At 33.8% G+C, this 23,377-nt stretch overlaps 1 protein-coding gene across 1 annotated transcript; it reads left to right on the top strand.

Moving 5' to 3' along the window:
* The first annotated feature begins 4,794 nt into the window (after positions 1-4,794).
* Positions 4,795-6,794, top strand: LOC107902960 (small ubiquitin-related modifier 1). Its single transcript, XM_016829055.2, has 3 exons — positions 4,795-5,065; positions 5,720-5,869; positions 6,588-6,794. Exons 1-3 carry the CDS (start codon positions 4,964-4,966, stop codon positions 6,681-6,683), a joined length of 348 nt encoding a protein of 115 aa, XP_016684544.1. The 5' UTR covers positions 4,795-4,963; the 3' UTR covers positions 6,684-6,794.
* Positions 6,795-23,377: the final 16,583 nt, after the last annotated feature.

Raw genomic sequence — 23,377 nt, 5'->3', positions numbered from 1 at the left:
GTTGATCAGGTACTGAGTAACGTTTTAGACATAATGTGACGTACTGATGTGTTTGGTTGGAATCCGTGTATCGGCCAAGGTCCAGGTTTGTTAATAGGGTGAATAATCGAAATGTAGAAATTGAATAAACTTGTTGATCGTACGACTGAAAGTATAAGAAAGAAATTGTTAGTCGAATTATGAGAATTGAAGGCATGAACCTAAGGTTCATGAATTGATCAAATTCAAGTTATTAATATATAACATTGTTGATGAATTATTATATGAAATATGAAATTGATTGTAAATTAGTTCTTATAAGTTGTAAATTTTACATGTTCAATATTATACGGTTAATATTTATAATTCATTAAAGTTATAGAGTTTGAATTATGGTAATATCACTGAGTATGAAATACTCAGCGTACGGCTGTTTTCGTGCGCAGGTCAGTAGAAATCAAATGTCTCGGTTCAGCATCCAGATCAATCCCGACTTCAAAGACAATTTGGTAATGTAATCTTTCTTTTGGTAAAAGTGGCATGTACTTAGGTATTATATAAATTATGTACTTAAGTCTTGTAACTTTGGTTGTAAAATGATGTCTAATATGGATTACAAGTATGAAATGAAATAATATGGCATGTTTTGTAAATGTGGCATGAAACTAAAATGGAAATAAATGAAATTATTAGTTCAATTAAAAAAATTTTCGGAGCACTCGAACAGGTCCCGATTCATTTCTAATACATATTCTGGGCCTCGAAGGTCCATGAAAGGGACTAAATTATTTCTAATTTGTGAATTTAATCGTAAATTATCAGATAATTTAATTGTAAATTATCTGATATGTTCGGTAATGCCTTGTAACCCTATTTTGACGACAGTATGGGGTTAAGAGATGTTACAAGAAAATTTGATTTTAGATTAACTATTCTAAAAATAATATTATTTTAATATTTTAATATTAAATTTGATTTAATGCTTATTTTAATATTATTTTATTAATTTAATATTAAAGTGATTATCTTAATATTAAATTTAATTTAATGTTTTTCTTGTAGATAAACATTCTATTATTTTAATAAGATTTAATATTAAATTAACATAATATTTATCAAGATAAATATTATGTTAATTTAATATTAAAGTGATTAAGTTTAATCATAGTTGAACTCTCTAAACTCTCCCTATATAAAGAGAGCCTTGGGTCATTATTTTCACACACTTGAATTCAAGAGAAAGTTGTAGAGAGAAAATTCTCTGAAAAGATTATTCTAGAAAATTGCTAGAGATATTTTTCTGATTTACAACTTGACCCAAAAGTTTAGAGAAATTTCAAAATTACCCTACTGGTAAATTTGTGAAATTTTTTTTGATTCAAAGCGACCCCACACGCAGCAAACATGAGCTTGATGATAGCGAAGAAGACTACTCGGTCGAAGCGCTCATCCTAGACGAATCGAAAAGGTACAATTTTGATTAAGTGTTTATTACTTTAAATATCACAACCAAGATCTTGTTTTGGAAAAAAATTAAACTCTAGTTTTTCCCTAAATTTATTTTTTGTTGCATTTTTCAAACCCAATTTTCCAACACTTTGCGTATTTGGGGAAACAAGTTCCCTACACTGTAGGATGTGTCAACATAGAAAGTGTCTTTGCTAACTTTCAAGTTGGTACCAGACTTGGGGCCATGTAGGAAGTTCACAGGTCACCCACACGTCATCCGGATTTGTAATGAGATGGACTTAAGGGAGACGGTGACCATAAATGTTGCGGTCTGTGAACAACAACTGGTCATAGTCGAAATAATTGCCCACATCAAAGATACCACCCTAGACAATCGTCACGGTCGAGTGGAATATGAATTTATGTACCTCATTGTGAAATGTATGTTACTTGTTTATATCAACATACCAACTTCTCTTGTATTTTGAATATGAATATGTTATGTTAACATGCAATTTATTTCATAGTTTTGTGATTTCGAATCCAACCAATCTAATTCACAATTCAAACACATAAGCTCAATTCCAATTTCAACAACCACATTCACAATTCAAACACATAGACTCAATTCCAATTTCAACAACCACATTCACAATAACATTTTTCATTAAAAAAATGGCACATCATTAAAAATTGATGGTTACATGTATTTTTTTCATAATTAAAAATAATCATGTTAACATTTATCAAAATTGATGGTTTGATGGAGTTGTTCGTGAGGTGTACCGTTGTGGTGCCCTTCGTTGGAATCGGGGGTGTTCGCAACAATTAATGTTCTCCTCACTCAAACTTGCATTATCATCATCCATAGGCGAACCTTGGGGTGTACAGAACAAATTATCAGACAAATCGTATGTTCCAAATGTTTTCCCTAGAGGGGTCAAGCACTGCAGTGGCAATGGGCTAAAGATATCAAACATCATTGATGAGCCCAGTTGTTGATTATCAGAATTGCAACCGGGCATCTCGGGTTAATATGCGTAGCTTGAGCCCTCATGAGAAAAACTGTGTAAAGGTAACTCTAGACGGTAAAAACTACCACTTGATTGTGAATATGACCTTACAGGCTCGGGCTAGGGCTCGGGCTCGAGTTAGAGAGTAGCAGGCAGATGACCACATTGACTTTGTTGGTTCCTACATTGGTGCATGTGTGGAGGAACTACCATCAACTCACCACCAAATAAATACAACCCATTTTCCATGTACCATTGTTGGTACTCGACGGATGGCGTGAAATTTGAAAAACATATCTAACTGAGGCCTCCTCTCCATCCGGGCGTTTCATAACCCAATATATTGTTGATGCTTCAATGCCTAATTATTTGCATCTTTTCCCCTCTTGTTAATTCTATGGACATTGTCAAAATTTTGTGGAATGTTCGAAACATGTTGTCTACACCCGAATTATCACATAACTTGATCCCAGTTGTACCACTCAACTGTTGAAAAATTAATCACAGGTGTGTTCGTGCACCACATGAATGCATGGGCTTGAGCCAAGGAATGAATGACAACCGCAATGTCCGACGCCATATATGACATCCATACGAACTACACAATTAATAACATTGTTATAGTGACATTGGTCAAATAACACAACTAAAAAAAGTAATTACATGACGCTATTATAATTTTATTTTAGAAAAATATTTACCCCTCCCTAGTGTATGCCTCAATCATCTATTTGTAGATTACGAGGGTTTCGGACTTCTCGATACTAGGACAACTTAACCATCTAAAAATAAAGAAAACTTATTAGAACACATTTTCATAAAAAAATATGTTGACCCAAGTTTTAAATTTTTTTTACCTATTTACAAGTGGGAACCCATGTATTTGGTGACCCACTGATGCCAGAAATGACATCCTATACAATACCCAGGACTGCAGTAGTACGAGGCACCCGCATATATCTTGTGTTTCGTGCTTTGTAGCCTAACAAAACTAATGACACAGCATTGCTAATACTGCTGAGCCTCAACTGTACGAACGGACAACTTCCAAATCAAATAATAGGGGCAAGTACATCAAGTGGACTTTATTATTATTAGCGACCAACATAAGTACTCCCTATCAGCTGTAGTATATACACCAAAGTAGCGCACATCTTGTCTCACTCGATGGCACTACTCGGTAAGATTTTGAAACTTTTCTTCAACTAGTAAAATTTCAAACTCATAAATGTAGCTTCACCATCCCCAAGCGAGCATCCAAGTAAGTCATAGTAGAGTGTTGCAGGTTCGAACACTTTACTTGAATCCGTCATCGCATAATCGTTAATTGGGAGCCCGAGTTGCAGTTCAACATCTTCCAAGGTGATGGTGCAGTCCCTGCACTACAAATGAAATGTGTGCATCTCTAGACGCCACTGCTCAACCAAGGCAGTTATTAAGTCCTCCCTCAGCTCAAACATTCTGATCAATGTCACTAATCCAAACTCGACAAAATCCAAAATTGGCATAATCCGTTTGTCCGGTTGGTAGCTTGGACTATGGACACGTGCCCTTAGAACGCGATACTCACCCTAACTATATTATAAATATGAGGTGTCAATTTATAAGTATACCCGTAAATAACAAGAAAACAAATATTTTTTTACTGGCACATTAATCATCATTGTCGTGTGGTTGTTAGTTATAATCTAAGGAATTCATTTTAATATATTCACAAACAAACAAATTTTAATAACCGATTAAACAAATGAACACAACTCTAATATTTAAAACATAAATTTAATATTAAAAGTTATATCTAAAATTTAATAATAATCTAAAATATAAAAACATTTTTTAAATAAAAAAAAACATACCTTAACACTAACCAAACTTTCTTTCTACCGTTCAAGACACTTTTTTTGTACTCTCTTCCCATAAAAAATGTCTCCAACACTCCATTTTTTCCTAGTATCTCACCGTGGGTAAGGAGGCCCTTTAGATACTACAACACGGTTGAAATTGAAATTGATGACATCAAAAGATATTATTTTTTTAAAAAATAATAACAATAGAATGATTGAAGAAAATATGAGTAGTGTCATGGATATGTTAGACAATACTAATGAAATACAGTAGTAAATGTCTATTTTCATAAATAATTTATGATTTACCTATTTTGATAATTATTATTATTTTCATATTATTGAGATGAAAAAGCAGAATAATTTAAAACTTTAAAATATTTATAAATATAAGAGAGGAAACATTTACCAAGTGGTTGGACAGTCACTTAATTTTCCCAAAACCAATGGGCGATTATGTCAAAAGGAGTCGGAGGCGACAGATTATCAGTTAATTTGGAAAACTCTGCTAAACTGAAACTGGTTCCATTTTGAACTTTTTAGTGTCACAGAATCAATATGTCAGTTTGCAAATCTTTTCTCTAAAATTTTCCTCCACTTCTTCTTATACTCGGTTTCTTCAGAAGCTAAATTGTGAACTTAAATTTTTTAGGCGTCTCTTAGGATTCTTAAAGCAAAATGCCTCGATTTTCTGCTGCTGGTAGCAGCGGCGGTGATGATAAAGCCTTAACAATTGCTGATGGTCAATCGCAGATAATCCAGGTTTGCGTGAAGAGTCAGGTGCATTTCTTGCTCCCATTCTTCTTTCTCACGTAGTTGTTCGAGCACCTTGTTTATTTCTAAGTGTTTCTTGATTTTACCTTCATGTGATTTTTTTGTTTTAATGTTTTGTCTAGAAATTGAAGCAACTTTTTGTCTTTCTGGGTTTTACGGGTTTCACTGATAATATTGGATACGAGTACGGGGATGTCTCAGAAACAATGTATTCGGATACCTTGTTTTTGAGTGTATATATATTGCTTGAACTTTCAAGTGAGCTTTTTAGATGTTTAGTGTGTAGAAATGGAAGCAACCTTGTCTTTCTGGGTTTTAAGTGTTTTATGAAAATATGGGATACGGGTAGTGTAGGTATTCCTATACCTGTTTTTGAGGTTTCTTTGTTGTAGTTTCAAGTGATTTTTTGAGATTTTTTATAGCGTGGAATTAGAAAGCAACTCTTTTTTTCCCGGGTTTTACAAGGTTCATGGTAAAGTGTGATTCTTGTTATGGGTTCTCAGTGGGTTTATTATGCTGGCGTTGCTCCTGGGTTGTAATCTGAATACATGAAAAAACATTATACCTTGTTAGGTGTAAATCTGCATATAACATTCGCACACGAATTCAAGTAATTGTTGCTTACTCTTTCTCACTTTTGTCTGTGTTTGTGTTATGTAGGATGGGAATAAGGTGGTCTATAACATTAAGCGCAATGCGAAGTTAATCAAACTGATGCATGCTTACTGCAGAAAGAAGCAATTGGATATTCATACTGTGCGTTTTATTTATGAAGGTCATCGCGTTCCTGGGAAATACACGTCAGATCAGGTTTTTTTTTTTTTTTTTGCGTTAATCCGATTCTTCATTTATTTTTAATATATTTGTGTCTGATCTGACAATATATCTAGGTATAAGTAACAGATATAATCTTTCAAATATATGATAAATCTTAGAAAAGAGGAGTGATACTCCTTCGGATTTCATGTATCTGGTGTGACCCGGTATATATATATCTTGGAGGATTGCTTTTCCATACTCATGTTGATACAAAAATGAAGAATCAGATTAGTATATAGAAAACATGGCCTAAATAGTTCTGAGATTGTCAAGTTTATTATTATTTTTCGTAATATGCTCCGTAGTTGCATTTTTCTTGAAGTATAAGCATTGGTCACTCGTCTGATGCATATTCTAATATTGGCATATAAATATGATCTTCTAAAGGCGCTTCTAACACATGAAAATATTGAAAAAAATTATTTTGAGCATAGGTTTTACATATACCTAAATTATACACTTTACTTGAGATCAAATAACATAACCAATATCCATGTTTGATGCGTACCAAACATTGGTACGACGGACGATACAATCCTTCAGGGTCCCTCCTAAAACACAAAAGTCTTGGAAAATATTGAACACCCATGTTTGACATATTCTATGTTCGACACTTGACACAGCAGAAAATAGATACTTTTCACAATTATCTAAGCATTTGCATGGTGATTTATGGCTTTTTTAACTGTGGAATCTTATGATTATGTAGCTAAATTTGGAAGATGGTGCTGAAATTTGTTGCATGTTTCACCAATCGGGAGGTGGCTTCTGTAGTATGCCAAAGATTACTTCGGCTTTTATATGAACGATGCCTAATAGATTTAATTACTATGTCGAATATGTAAGTGAAACTATTCAGCAGGTTTCTATATTACAGATTTGCGAGTCAATATATTAGTCCTTGAATTTGTGTGTATCTAACTTTGAAGCAAAGAGGTAAAACTTTAAACATTAACCCTAAATGCTAATAAATGTTGGGTTTTTTTTTATAAAAATAATATAAAAATTTAATTAATTTGAAAATGGATTTCGAGAAAATTATTTACTAAAATAGGCCATTTGTTATAGTGTTCATTGTTGCAGCTTGATACATTGGCGGCACTACCTTCTTTTCAGTCAGTCAATCATCACGTAATTATCTATTTTAAGAAAATAATTTTTTATTGGTGTCATCGTATTAGGCAACACTTGAAAATACAAGTATATATTGAGAAGAAACAAAAAAATAATTTTTTAATAGTGTCGTTGGTTTGTTAGGTGATGATGATAATTTAAAAAAAAACTAATGTCAAGGAAAAAAAAGGTTGGGAAGAACAAAATATTTTTTAATTGGTACCATGTCTCTGTGTCAAGCGACATTGATGGTATTTAAAAAAAATGGGTGTAAAAAAAAAGGTTGAGTAAAAAAAAAATTTAATTGGTGTCGTCAATGTATGAGGTGACATCAGTGGTATTTAAAATAAATACTGTTAGGGGAGAAAAAAAGCTAAAAGGAAAAAAAATATTGTTTTTCATCTCATCAACGTCTTAGGCAACACCGGTTTAAATATTCGATCCAATGATGCTATCAGGCAGCACTACTCTCTTTAGAAACTCCCTTTACCCAGCCAAAAATCTGTTTTTGTTGAAGATAAGAAAAAAAATGTAAAACCATTTTGTTTGACAGGTTGACTGGTGAATTGTGGTGTTACCGGAAGGACTAAGATCGATACGCAATAATAGGAAAAAAACAAGGTTTCATTTCTTAAGTTATACAAAACATATGGTAGACAACGAATAGGTTATAAATGTCTCTTAGCAAACTTTAATTTGTAACCCAAGCCTAAAGCAATAATATGAATACATAATATTAAATATAGATTGAAATTTGATGTTCGGCGAAGCGTCACAACTGAACAACTTATACAAAAGAAAATTGGACTGGGGTGCGAACTAGATTCAACAAAGTACAACAAAATAAAATTATAAGTTGGTCAAGCCTGCGAGTTGCCTCGATATGTACATATTACAAAAAAAAAACAAAGGAATGGCTTACAATTGAGGCTGCAATCTGGTTGAGTCCTTATTTGAAATCTACAATAACCTAAGATACCTAAAAAATAGAATGAAGAAAAACAAGTAAATTCAAAATGAACTTAGTGAGTTCCAAAAACATATAACCTTTGAAACAAAAGTTAATTAAATTGACTTCGAAGCGGAAACTCTCAAACAGAATGTGTACAACAAATCATACAAGCACGCTAACAATATATACACCAATTCAAGTTGCACACGTTCAACACATCGAAAGTTACAAGATAGGAAGCTAAACTTAGTGGAGGAACTAAATAGAACCAATCCGATATAGTGTACACAACGCCACAACTCACACGTTCCCTCTATTCGCACTTTCTCGGAACTCGCGTAATGATGCAACTCGCATTTGTCACAATTGGCACTGTGACGCAATTCACATTTTGTCACAGCTCGCTCATTGACATAGCTCATACATTATAATAGTTTGCTCCTTTGCTACAGCTTGCACCCTGCTATAGTCGCACAGTGATACAGCTCGTACATCACCATATACAGAACCAACTCACACATATATACTTACTGTGTTGGCTCGCACATAACTACTTACATAGAGTTTGCATATAACTACCTTATAGGTCAGTTTACTATACTTTACAATAACGGTTTGCATATTTTGTGCAACGACAATTCATGCATACAATACAATCACAATTTGCATATTCTTTGCAAAGATAGTTTACACATACATTACATTGATAGTTTGCATATTCTTTGAAAAGAACTCTCACATAAACACTTTACAAAATTTCATGTGTAGCACCCCATCTCGCCAAAGATAGTTGAGGTGCTACACTAAAAGCAAACTTATACTCAGTTGAACTCTTGTTTAGTTTTCGACATATTTTAAATGAGTTGGGGTGTTAACCCAAAATTTTCAAATGACAAAACAATCAAAACATATATACGCCATATAATTTAAACATAACTGGTAATGAACTTTCAACGGAAGCCTTAAAATAAAATTGATAGATTGTCATAAATACAAGGTGAGTTAGTTTTTCCACAAAATTCCAAAGACAACACTGACAGTAAACATCGTTTAAATCAGTCTAGCATATACGATTAAAAGATAACTTCATAAAAACTTAACCAATCCCTCAAGGGCAATATTCTTTTAAAATAGTGATAAAGAAGTAATTTATTATAGATCTTAGTTACACTACAGAACTACATGCCACCTTCAAAATATATGCATGTTACAAAACAAGCACATGTGAAGCTCACAACAAAGGTCACTCTTTCCGGCTGAGTCCTTTCTACAAGCCTTAAGTTGAAGTACCACCTGGAAAAGGGAAAGAAAGGGAGTAAGTTCAAAAGAACTCAGTGAGGTCCATAATTATAAATGCTCAACCCTTTCTAGGCAAAATACAAGAACATGAATAATATAACATAAATATTTATGGATGCACACAATTTACTAAGTTGACACTCTATACGCAGATACATTTGGGCGTATACCCTTAACATAGATTAATGGCGGATACCTATCCTTGGCGGATAGTATCCTCAGGCGGACTCTAATACCGGGAAAATACCTCTCTTCTTTACTTTCAAAGAGAACACTTGACTTATCAAAACAAATACTTTCCTTTGGAAACACAATCTCTACCAACACTTACCCTTCACATCTCAGACGTACAATCAGACTAATTCTTACACGCCTAATGAACTCACTTTCACTAGGGCAGATGTTATACACTAAGCACAACCACCCAACGAATACGCTATGTACGCAAAACAGCCACATGATGAAGATTTACCACTTAACATGCAATATTATCAAACGTCCCTATTCAACGTATCCAAAATTCACATTTTCTTACCCTTTTTGTTGACCTTCCTTGTGCTAACCTCAGATCCCATATTCACATAAAGGAACATGTATCACAATCATTGCCATGGTTAACAACATGTGTGCTCCCATGAGTTCTAGGATATCTGCCATGGTTAACAACTAACATGTCTTACTGAAGGTAGCACCCATATCACCAGACTGGTTAGCAACTAACATGCCCTACTAGAAATCCAGCACTCACGCCAATCTGGTTAGCAGCTAACGTGCCCTACCAGTGGCCCATCTTATTTGCCCATCTGGTTAGCAACTAACATACCCTGTAATATCCCGATTTTGGGCCTAGTTGGAACAATGGTTTCGGGGCCAATAATCTGACGAGGAAAAACTTAATATTCTTATATTTTTATGAGGGAAAAACACCAGTAAAAGCCCATTTTTTTTAAATTTACCAAAATCGGCCCGGTACTTTATTATTTATCGGAATGGCCCTTTTCCCCGAAAGCGCGTCCACGTTAGCGCGATGTCAGGGGACATGGCAGAAAAACGCGTCCCTGAGGGCGTGCTTTGCCTACGTGGACATAAACTGCTCCCTCAAGGGCGTATTTTGCTGCCACATAAGCGCTCCCCTAGGGACACGTTTTGCCCGTTTCTCCCACGTTAGGTTTTGGGTTTTTAGGGTTAGGGTTAGGGTTTAGGGTTTTTAGGATTTTTAGGGTTTTGAAGAAAAAATTAAATGAATAAGGGATTAGGGTTTAGGGTTTATTAATTAAATTAATTATAATCTTTTTTGAAAATTGGATTAGGTTTCGTGTTTATGGTTTTTTAATAAAAATCAATTAAATTAGGGTTTAGGGTTACGTGAGTAACTTAATTAAAAATTTATTAAGGAAATCGCTTCCACATGGACGCATTTTTGGTACAGTAGGTCCTGAAAAAATAATTTTGAGTCGACATTTTTGAGCAAATAGTATCTTCAAGAGAGGTAGGTAATCGACCATAACTTGCCGGATGGTTCCACCTAATTAAATAAACTTTTTAGCATACTATTATTTTTAAAAATATACGTAATAATTGTAAAATCTAATATAAAATTTACCTCGTTATGAGTGGGAATGCATATGGGTGGTCAACTCGAGGACGTAAAAATGGAAAGCGAAACCATGCCCATGAATGCAGTAGTGACAGGCAACCTCTGATTTTCGCTTTACTCGGTCGCGTCACCCCGCACATCTCCTGATATAATGTTGCCAACATGGCAGGCCCCCAACTCAATTCACCAACTGCTCTAAAATCAACGAGTTTCAGCAGCCATCTTAGATGTACGAGGTTCTGTGACAAGTCCGGCATCAGATAACCTCAAATTATCTGAAGAATGTATGCCTGAGCATATCGGGTTCTTTCTACTTCGGTTGAATCATCATCCGGATCTGGGAATGTGTCTTGTAACCAGCCCATCTTAATCCGACCTCCATTAATTTTCTCCAGAATAGCGCCAAAGAGCTCGTAGCACACCGCTCCCCAATCGCTAGATTGAACAGACCTGGTGACTAGGTACCCGTCCACCGGAAATCCCAATTGCAGATTGACATCTTCTAAAGTGATAGTGCACTCTCCACATGGAAGATGGAATGTGTGCGTCTCGGGTCTCCACTTCTCAACCAACGCACTGATAAGTTTAGGGTCCAACTTGCATCCCCGGCCTACCGTCGCCATGTGCCAAAAACCCGCTTCCCGTAGGTAATTCTCTACCAACGGTGATGGAGGATCATGCATATTTCAGATATAGCATTCCAATATCCGATCTACAGACTTTTATAACAATAATAAATTAATAATTATTTAAAAATTCATAAATAAAAAATCTTAAATAATATTTAAAAAATAAATTTAACACTTACCGTTTTCATTTGTTCGACGGATATGTGCTTGTTATCAAGACGAATCAATTATCCTGCCATTGCTAAAATTGTACAAATTTTTATGATTTAAAAAAAATTAAAAAAAATTAATTTTTTTAAAATAATTAAAAATAAGGATTTAAGAGAAATTTAAGAGGAAATTGAGAGCAAATTGAGATTAAATATGGATTTGAGAGAAATTTGGAAGGAAATTGCGAGCAATTTGAGAGGAAATTGCGAAAGGATTAATTTGTGAAAAAAATGAAGGGGTGGGGGGTTTTATAGTTTTTTTTACCGTTGGGGGGCCAACGGTCAAAAAAATGACCGTTGGCACTATTCACGCGTGGGGAAAACGCGTCCCCTAGGACGCGCTGACGTGGCAACAAAACGTGTCCATGTCAGCGCGCTTTCTATCCAAGTGGACAAAGCGCACCCTTGAGGGCACAATTTCCTGTCACGTACCCTGACATCATGCTGACGTGGACGCGTTTTCGAGAAAAATGGCCCATTTCGGTAAATAATTATTTACGGGGCCCATTTCGGTAAATTTTGAAAAAAAGGGATTTTACTTGTATTTTTCCCTTTTTATGGTCTACAAATGTACAGAATGATTTTGTGAAAATTTCGTTCGAAAATTTTGACGTTTGGGCACTCAATTTAGTCGAAAGGACTAAATTGTAAAAAAGTGCAAAACTTGAGTTCTAGAAGCTAGAAGTGTCTAATTGCTATGAAATTTTAAATTGGAGGTCCTTAAAAGGTAATTAGACCATTGGTTAATTTTTTGGAAAAAAATGGATATGAAATAGGTGAAATAGAATATTTTTAAGTTAAGTGCATTTTAGTAATTTGGTGATTAAATGAATTAAAAAGCCAAATTAAAAGCCAATTTTTGCTCATCTTCAACCCCTTGGTCGAATTTCACATGAGGAAGGCATAACTAGGGTTTTTCAAGCTTCCAAGCTCGATCGTAAGTTGGTTTTAGCCTCGTTTTTAATGTTCTTTACATTTTTTAGATCCTCGTAGCTCGATTTAGCTATTTCTACCATTATTTTGAGCTAGGGTTTGTGTTTAATAGTTTATCCATGGATGGATTGCATGTGTTTTGATGTTTTATGGTTGAATATGAAAGTTTAAAGTGTAATAAGAAACTTTTACTAAGTGATGTTTAGTGAAATTGCATAAAAGGATTTATTTGTAAAAGTTGTAAAATATGTGTAAAAAAAAGAAAAAAATGTGATTTAGTGAAAATTATGGGCTACTATAAGAGGGAATATGAATCGGCTAGGCTTGAGCAATGAGAAAAATAAGTACTTTTCATTTTTCGAGCCTAAGGGCAAAATTGTAAATATGTGAAAAGTTAGGGTGTTTTTGGTGCTAAATTGAAAATGTGTGTATTAAATGAGTTGACCTTGACCGGAGAAAAGACAAGGTTGTGGGCTAGATGCAAACATTTAATATTTTGGACCGAGGTAAGTTTGTATGTAAATAATGCATCGTTTTTACTTACGCTTTCATATTTTGCTATATTTTGTGAAATGTGGCTGAATATTTGATGTATTTGACAAAATATTGACAAGTGAGAAATTTCGCGGTTGAACCTTAAGAATAGAATAGGATACAAGTGACATGTCACTAGGAACCTATGTGAAAACTATGTGAAATTGCGACTAAGTGAATCCGGGTGCTGGTCTTATAAGTTCTACCAGTGACTGGGTAATTCAGCATGTGTTGCGGATACCTGACAACTTGTGTGAACAGCACTAAGTAGTTACGAATGACCGACAGCTTGTGTGAGTAGACCCGCGAATGTGAATAGCTCAAGAACGAGCCTATGTGTGATAAGTGATGTGAAGTAGCTTTGGCTACAAGTGTGGCACTATGTGCAATATTTCAATGTATCCATTAATATTTTGATGTGTTCAACGGGAAATGACTAAGTGTAAATGATTGTGATTATTTGACGAATGAGTGCAGGTACATGTGTATATATATATTCATGAGCAATGTGCTCGATATGTGATCGAATTTTGGTAAGGTTGATGTGGAGTAAGTATGACTATGAAAACTTGTAAATATTTGATAATGACTAGCTATAGGAATGGCTAGCTATGGACATGCTTGGTGTTATGTGTGTGTAAATGAAAGTTAATACAAAGAAAACATGAAAGAGTAAAATTAGTAATAAAACAGTTTTGGACAGCAGCCATTGTATAACTTTGAAAAATCACCAAAAATTGTGAAAATCGAATTAGAGGTTTAATAAGATATGAAATTAAAGATTATTGAGTCTAGTTTTACTTAGAAGAAACAATGTAAGCAAGAGAATTTCATATTATGAGCTATTTGAATTCTTATGAGACAGGGTCAGAGTGATTTCAGAATCCCCTATTCTAAAATTGGAAAATCATTAAAAATTGTATAAAAATAATTATGGGTTAGAATTTATATGTTTAAAATTATTAATGAGTCTATTTTTAATAGAAACAAATTAGAACATAATCCGAATCTCGTACGAGGAGATAATTAATTTTTAGTGAAGAAGGGTCAAAACTGTTAGACAATAGAACAAGGATGACTTTAAAGAATAAACTGTACTTATTGGATAAAACATAAATTCTGAAAATTTTATAGTAAGAAGATATTTGAGTCTAGTTTCAGAGAAATTTAACGGATCTTAATTTGGAGTTTCCTAGCTGAAGATATAAATAATTTATTGACTATGTCTCGTATAGACAACTTGATATGAACATGAGTTAATAGTAAAACTATGTGCAAATATGATTGTATTATCTTGAGAACACATTATGAGGATTGATAAAAGCATGTTAATAAATTTTTTATTATTTACATACCAACTTACTAAGCTATATGCTTACTCTATTTTCTTTCCCTTGTCTTATAGTGTCACCAAGCTAGCTTGGGGTACGGAGATCGTCGGAGATCCATCCACACTATCAACACTCTTTTGGTATTTTGAAAGCAATATTATGAATTATGACATGTATAGAGGACTTGATTATTTTTTTATATGTCATAATTGATTTGACCTAAAATGTTGGCCTATGTTATTTGATAGTTCATTTTGTATAAGGCCATTGATGTTGGCTATTATTGGTTAAGTTGTACGTTTATGATAATGCCATGTTGTGTGTTGATAAATTTGGTATAAGTGTGTAAATGTTTGGATGGAAAAAGGCTTGGTAAATAGCCTAACTTTCATCCACACGGCTAGCCATATAGCCTTGTGCTCAGGGCGTGTGCCCTTGTTTTTTAAGAAAATTTTCAAAGTTTTCAAAAGTTCTCAGTTTGGTCCCGAACCACTTTGAAAGTATGTATTGGGTCTCGTAAGCCCATATTAGGGACTTTATGATGAAATATGAAAAGTTTTAATTTGGATGAAATTTCATGACTCAGTTTTGTATGATTGGTTATGTTTAAGTACGGTAATGCCTCGTACCCTGTCCCAACGTCTTACACGGGTAAGGGGTGTTACATACCCTACCAGTGGTATATCATAATCGCCATTCTAGTTAGCAACTAGCATGCCCTACCAATGACCCATTTATCTAGATACTAAGTTTACGCACCAAGGAAATCATGTCTATTTTCTCTGTATTTTTCCAGTGTCTATTTTCCTCCCTTTTTACATATTAAAAGTGGCCTTTTATAGGTCGAAAAGAAAAAGAAATCAAATCAATGATATTATTTTCTGCTTGTTTTTCTCCTTCGGACTTTTTGAGTCCGTGTTCGCAGGTATCGTGGTTGTACGGCGCGCGTGGAGAGGGGTCAACTCTGAGACGTGTGGCGCTTGGAGACTTGCTGGAGGCGTCGGGGCTGTTGCTGGTGGCTTGCTGCGGCGCTCCTTGCTGCTAATGTTGTTTTTATTTTTGCTGAGTTTTGGGTTAATGCTTAGGTCTTGGGCCTGGGTCAATTGGGTATTAGGTTTTAATTTTATTGGGCCTAGTATTGTATTTTATTATTGGTAGGGCCGGGCAAATAATTGGTATTACAAATAGGTCATCGGAAAATCCTCATTTCTATTTAACCATTTTTTTATTATCTTATGTTAATTTCAAATCGTGTCATTCGTTTTCAAAACATTATTCATTTACAAATCGTTATTCAATTTCAAAATGTTTTTATTTTTTTATTTTTATAGCGAAAGCTTTTAAACAGTTTGCTTATTCGTGGTATTTTCGATAAAACATTAATTTCAATTGAAAACCCGAGTTTTACCTAACACTAGTAGATTTAAATCATAAAACCGTATAAAATCCAAATTTTAAATCAAAATTCGTAAATGCCATAATTACTGCAAAATACTCCCAAATAAAAGTAAAATCATAAATAGGTAATAAACAATGTAAAAGAAGTCGTGTGGCCACCACTTAGTCCTCCGCCGCACCGATCTGCCTATATCTGGGGATTACCTGTACAGATTAAACAGAAGGGGTGAGTTTACGTATACTTAGTGTGTAATCCCCATACAAATGAATAGACAGTAAACAGATAATCACAATCTAGGCTTAAGCCCTTTTCAGTATCAGTATTAGTCTAGTTTGGGCCTTAGCCCATCTCAGTACAACAACAGTCATGCATTAGGGCCTTAGCCCATCACAATATTAGTAGCAGTAACATATATGCAGTCACAAAAATCCTGCCCATCCAGCCTCTACACACCATCTCCGTCCAACCCTACACTCCATGTGGGGATATAATCAACCAACCCATCCCTACACTCTAAGTAGTACCGAATGTGGCACTAGACAGTAGTTTGTAGCTGAGCTGCCAATAAATTAGGCTCGAGGCATTTCAGTATGCTTCCTCCGAACATTATAATCCCCCAACCCAATGTAATGCAATATACAGATGTGACATGCTATAACATAATATCATACATGTAAACAGTGTAACACCCCTTACTCGTATTTCGGCTCGGAACAGAGTATGAGGTATTACTAAGTTTTTTAAAAAAAATTTCGACAGCATTTTTGCTTAATTTTGCTTAAACCTCCTGCAAATTTAAATCACAATCCAATATATATATATCAACCAAACTCATTTATAATAATACTCACAATTTAACTATTAATGAACACCACATTTTAAATCAAACCATAACATATATTTACATGATGATTCCATATTTCATAGGTCGTCTATACATGCCATAATTTTCCGGAACGATAGTAGCAAAATACCCCAAGTGTGAAGGATAGTGTGGATGATTGTCTGACTTCGTTCCAAATTTCCGAGTTGTCGGAAGTCACTATAATCAAGGGAAAAATAAAATCGAGTAAGCATATAGCTTAGTAAGTAAACACATGATAAATAAGTAATTACTCACATAACTACACCAAAATATAAACTTATTCATGAATAACTTCATTGTTTAGGCAATTTCCAGCAAACTGTTTTTCTGCGTCATAGTCGCTAATTTATTTTTATCCGGAGCTACAGGGCTCCAAATTGAGTTTCGTAAATTTTCCCTGAAACTAGACTCATATACCATTTCACCATAAAAATTTCAGAATTTTTTACCCAGCCAATTAGTACAGTTTATTCATTAAAAATTCCCCTGTTTCACTGCCCAACGGTTCTGACCCTTCCTCAAAAAAAATTCACTTAACTCTCTGTACAAAATTTTAAAAATGGTTTCGCTTGTTTCTATTAAAAATAGAGTCAATAAGGAATCCAAGAATATAAATTTCACACCATAATTATTTTTTTACAATTTTTGGTGATTTTCCAAAGTTAGAACAGGGGATCCCGAAATCAATCCAGCCCTGTTTCAGTAAAATTCAGATATCTCCAAAAATACAACTCTTTTGCTTATTCTATTTATTTCATATGAAAATAGACACATTCAGCTTCAATTTCATATATTATTCAGCTTCCCATTCATTTTCCACCATTTATGGTGATTTTTCAAAGTTATCCATCTGCTGTTGTTCAACACAGTTTATAACTAAATCGTTCCTTTTTTCGTTTTTGATATTTTCTCCCATCTCATACATGGATCGATTTAGTATCCAACTCAATATTTGCCCCATAAAAATTTCCACCATATGGCAATATTCACCTTCCACACTTTTTCGTTGAGCACTCGGAATGTTAACCGTTATTGGTGGATCTCGCACATAGCACCACCACTTAATCGGGGAATCAGCACTTAGCAACCCCTTGGGGAATCAGCACATAGCAACCCCCTTTTTATTTCAGAGATACGGTGGATATCGCACTTAGCACCACTAATGAACCGGGGAATCAGCACTTAGCAACCCCTCGGGGGAATCAGCACATAGCAACCCCCTTTCACATTTCAAAGATACGGTGGATATCGCACATAGCACCACCAATGAATCGAGGAATCAGCACACAGCAACCCCTTTATGTACAACATACTTCGGCTTATTCCGAGTGTTCAACCCATAAATCATATATTGCAACCCTTTACCACCTTTCCCGATTTAACAACATTTTTAGGATATGGCCAAACATTTATTTTAATTCCAAATAAATCTCAACATATATCAATTAATGTCAAAATAATACATCAAGTCACGTGTTTACTTACCTCGGTGCAAAATATCGTAATTTTGCACTTCACTCCACTATCTTTTCTTTTCCTCGTTTGAGATAATCTTCACGTCTTTCTTGATCTATAATAGCAAATTTAACTCATTTAATGTTCACATTCATTAAAATAATCCACCACCCAACTTTTTGAAAAATTACAATTTTGCCCCCAAACTTTTGCATAATTACACTTTTGTCTCCAAGCTCGGAAATTAAACTTCATCACTTATTCTTAGGTTTTATGACATGCTGAACATTTTTCCCTTCTATGGCAACATCAAATTCTCACTCTAACATACACTTATGAACAATAATTATTTTTACCGATTATGCCTATTTACCCGTTTTCGCTTAAAATCGCTTAGCAAAAGTTGTTTAACATAATTTATAGCTTCATATTCCACCATAAAACAGCAAAATAAACACATTTCACCTATGGGTATTTTTCCAAATATGAGCCCTAACACGAATTATTGCTAGAATAAGCTAAACCGAGTTACGAGGATTCCAAAAATGCGAAGAACATTAAAAACGGGGCTAGGATGCACTTACTATGAGCTTGAGAAAGCAAAGAAACCTTAGCTATGGCTTCCTTCAAATTTCGGCAGCAACTAATGAGGAAGATGATGATTTTTGTCATCTTTTTCCCATTTTATTTTATTTTATTACCAAATGACTAATATGCCCCCACTTAAAAAAAATCTATTTCTCTCATTTCTTATGTCTATTTTTGTCCATCAACTAACTGATGGTCTAATTACCACATAAAGACCTCCAATTTAAAATTTCATATCAATTAGATACTTCTACATATAGAACTCAACTTTTGCACTATTTATAATTTAGTCCTTTTGACTAAATTGAGTGCCCAAACGTCGAAATTTTCGAACGAAATTTTTACGAAAATTTTCCGTGAAATTGTAGACCATAAAAATATAATAATAACCATATTTTCCCTCGTCGGATTTGTGGTCCCGAAACCACTATTCCGACTAGGCCCAAAATCGGGCTGTTACAAACAGGGCATACAATATTAAATCAGTGAGACATCATCAGGCTTAATCATATCAGTCATACAGTCATATTAGCCAATGAGGGGTCTAGGTAAACTTACCGACCCTACAGTAGGTTCACAGTCGACTTGGGCGACTCGTGCAACCTTATCAGTCAAACAGTGAAAATGGCCCTATAAGCCCATGATGTTCACCCTTGTGGTCCACATGACCCAAATTGGCCTTAGCCTCGTGATCCATTTTAATGTAACCCATGCTAGTTAATTATTCATATGTGTTTCCACTATTTACTTATATGATCCTTCAAAGTTGTCTACTTGAGTCACTGTTACTAAATTATTTGTATCTTAAGCTACAGAATTTTGAATTAAGATCCGTAAATTTTTCCTGAAACTAGACTCACATATATTCTTACCATACAATTTTTAGAATTATTGGTTTAGCCAATAAGTACAATTTATTCTTTAAAATTTCTCCTATTCTGCTATCTGACAGTTTCGACCTTTCTGCACTAAAAATGAATTATCTTCTAGTACAGAATTCAAATGATGTTCTCGTTTGTTTGTTTTAAAATTAGAATCATTCAAGATTTTAAACATATAAATTATAACCCATAATTATTTTTATAAAATTTTTAATTATTTTCTAAATTCAGGATAGGGGATTCTAAAATCATTCTGACCCTATCTCACTAAAATTAAAATATCTCATACTATGAAAATTTTTTTCTTACTTCGTTGCTTCTATGAGAAACTACACTCAAATATATTTAATCCCATATTTTTTTCATTCTCTAATTCGATTTACATAATTTATGGTGAATTTTCAAATTTAGCCTATTGCTGCTATCCAAACTGCAAGCAATTTTGGCATGTTTATGAAAATCACAAGGAGAGTCTTAATCCTAACAAAATGCTGCTACCAAAACCCCAGAATTAGACTATTGAACACAAAATAATCTCTTAAAATGATACCCAACAACTTACTAAATTTTCACAAGTGCTGCTTAACGCTATGAAATCAAGAGGAAATAATGGTTTAGGGGGAACAAGGGAATTTCGGCAGTAGAGGAAAGAAAAGAAAAGATAATCGAGTAAGAAGGAAGAAAAAAATTTTGGTAGAGATGGGGGAGAGAAAACATCAGAAAGATGGAGAGAAAAACGACTCTTTTTTTTTCGAAAAAGGAAAAAGTTATTAGATTTTGGATATTCTCCCCCATAATCCCCTAATTCACTCCTAAAATCGCTCACTCACTTCCCACTACACATCCACCACTTAGAAACCCAGTTCAACACAACTTTTGCTGAAATTAGGAGCAAAAATACAACCTTTGCCGTCCCAAAATTCGAACCCATGACCTCCCTCACACCAACACTCCACTTATCCACCAGACCAATAGGCCCATTCTATTAATTATTTGCCAACTTTTACTTAAAAGCATACTGACCAAAGATAGAGCTTATTCATAAAAATACCAAAATTTGCCCAAACACTCCTAGAACACATAACCACTAAAGCTGACAGATGTTTGTGTCACACATTCAGAATACCCAAAATTAAAATTTTGGGGCGTTACAAATCTCCGCAATAATTCCTACTACAAAATTAAATAACAACTATGAGCAAGAGAGGGCTTACGAAAATTACCAGCAACACTCGAAAGAACAAATTCTAAGCAAGCCAAGACCATAGTTTTCTCCCTCATGCAAATGGTGTTATTCTCACTAAATCCAGTGGAAAAGAACAAAGGAAAAACAAAAAAAAAAGGAAATTAAGTTTTTCTCCTCTTCTTTCCCATGACCCTTCTTCTATTCCACTCTTGAAATAAATTAAGATAAAATAATTTAACCAATCAATGCCCTTGGCCGACCACCAATCACAACACATGCACACACAAATCCACTAATTGTTTACCATTATTAAGGGTCCACTAGGTGCCATACAAAATGACACGTTTCCCTTCCCTAAGCCTAACACATACGTTGAAATGTGTCCAACTCATCGTGAGATGTTAAGGTGAACTGAAAAGCTTGCATAGCGATAGCGACAAGCTCACGGAATGTGAGATAGAAGCTCGCAAGATGGCTAGACAACCTTGAAGTGGTTAGCGAAGAAGTGCTAAAATTTTAAGCTAGACTAAAATCTTGTGAAATAGACAAGCTCAACAAGGTTCTTACTGATCCTACTTGGTAAAAAATCTTAACAACCAAAATACTTGATTAAAGCCAATCACTTTGGTTCAAAAACACTCTAAATTACAAATCCAAAAAATTGGGTGTGACAAAATTTCTGTTTAGTAGAAGGGGAGAAAACAGAAAAAAGCTAAAAAAAAATTGTTTAATAATATTGGAGAGAAAAAATTGGTTTATGAAACCAAGAAAGAAAAAAATTTGTTAGAAATCAACATTTGAATGCCAACATATTTGCTTTTCATTTTAGACTTCAAAAATCAAGGTCGAGTTTTTAAGGTTTGTAATTATTTATATGTAATTATATTTTATTTTATATTGATAATTAGTAATATGAGACTCAAGTAATTTTTTTTATAAAAATTATTTTTGTTCCTATATTTTTTTAATAGAACCTAATATTTTTTATTTTTAATTTAATTTATAGATTTAGTATTGAATATGTAAAACCAATTATTTTTATACTTCATTTCAAGGGGCTAATTTTACAAACAACAATTGGTTGCATATTTGAATCTTGCCAATAAATAAGAATGAGGTTTAATATACGAGTCCTGCAATCCACTTTACAAATGGGACTATCTCCTAAAATTACCTAACTCTTAAAATCATATGCTCACAAAATACTTTTATTTTTTATAGCATAAGAACTAATCGAATTGGAGATAATTTCTTGATCATGTACCCATCTTTGAACTCCCCCAAACTTAAACACAAAAAGAAAATATTCAAAACAACTGAGTTTAAGATTTGTTGACAAATAATGTCAAGTTCTCAAATAAGGGATGACTACTTAATACATGGTTTAATCAATAATGATAGACCATACAACTAAAATTAGATTTTCTAGGGATAATAATTGATAAGGTAGGCTTGAAGGGCTCAAACGATCCAACAAAAATTGCCAAAATCCTTTTTAAACCGCTACGCTTCCTAGGATTTCATCTCAAGGAAATTATCAAGACAATTCTAAAGGCTTAAACCCTCATGCATGCTTAGTTCTTTCTAAGGAACTAAAATTTTCATGGTAGAACTTATACATTGTCACTAAGATCTACATTTGCATCACAGTTCGGTTAACATAAAAATACTTGAAGTGATAAATATTTATACCTGTACCAGATCTAGCATTTTTATGCATAATTAATTTTTAGCATTGGTTCACGACGAAATGTGCAAGTATACACAATTGTTATCAAATAATAAGTGAGTAAAAAGAGTATCGTCTCCACAAGGACTGTATTGATAATCATCAATTGTAAAATTAATAATTACCAAGTAGGTTATAAAATAATTGAAAGTGATGAATGTTCTAATTAACTTAAATTAACAATTAATATGCAAATGAGAATGAAATAAAATGTAATGAAATGTTTAAGCAACAATTCACAAGATTTAACAACAATAACATGAATAAGCTAGAACAATTACAACTCATGATTTAATTCATTCACAATTATGCTTAACAAATGTTCTAGAAAAAGTCCATGGCACCTCGATTATCTATTAACTTGGAATCTAAAATTCATAAGCTTCTGTCGAAGTCTTATGTTTGTCACTTAGAAAAACTTGCATATGTCTATGTCAAAATTTAACTAAGGGTTATATTTTAAACCACCATTCCTTAGAATTTATGCAAAGTAACAGGGACATATCTGCTTGAAGCAATTTAATCTCATAAATCTAAAGTTATGTAAGGTAATAGGGTTCTTTCAAATTATTACAAACCTTTAACATAATTCTCTCGAATATAGATTATACATGCATCTTCCAAATATTGTGTTCATTAATCACCATCCAGTTCTGATTAAGCAATTAATTCTAATGCATTCAAACATATATTAGTGCATGAAAAACCTAAATTATTTTAATTGGAAGAATAAATAATTGAGGCATAAAACATCATAAACATAATTTGAACTAAATAAATCAAGAAACTGCAATCATTC

The sequence above is a fragment of the Gossypium hirsutum genome, chromosome D05, assembly GCF_007990345.1.
Source record: "Gossypium hirsutum isolate 1008001.06 chromosome D05, Gossypium_hirsutum_v2.1, whole genome shotgun sequence".
Classification (NCBI taxonomy): Eukaryota; Viridiplantae; Streptophyta; class Magnoliopsida; order Malvales; family Malvaceae; genus Gossypium; species Gossypium hirsutum.
This window is presented reverse-complemented; position numbering and strand designations above follow the sequence as displayed.

Coding starts and splice junctions, on each gene's coding strand:
- LOC107902960 (XM_016829055.2), top strand. CDS start 4,964: ATGCCTCGATTTTCTGCTGCTGGTAGCAGCGGCGGTGATGATAAAGCC. Junction 5,066..5,719: donor AGGTTTGCGTGAAGAGTCAG/GTGCATTTCTTG, acceptor TGTGTTATGTAG/GATGGGAATAAGGTGGTCTA. Junction 5,870..6,587: donor GGAAATACACGTCAGATCAG/GTTTTTTTTTTT, acceptor ATGATTATGTAG/CTAAATTTGGAAGATGGTGC.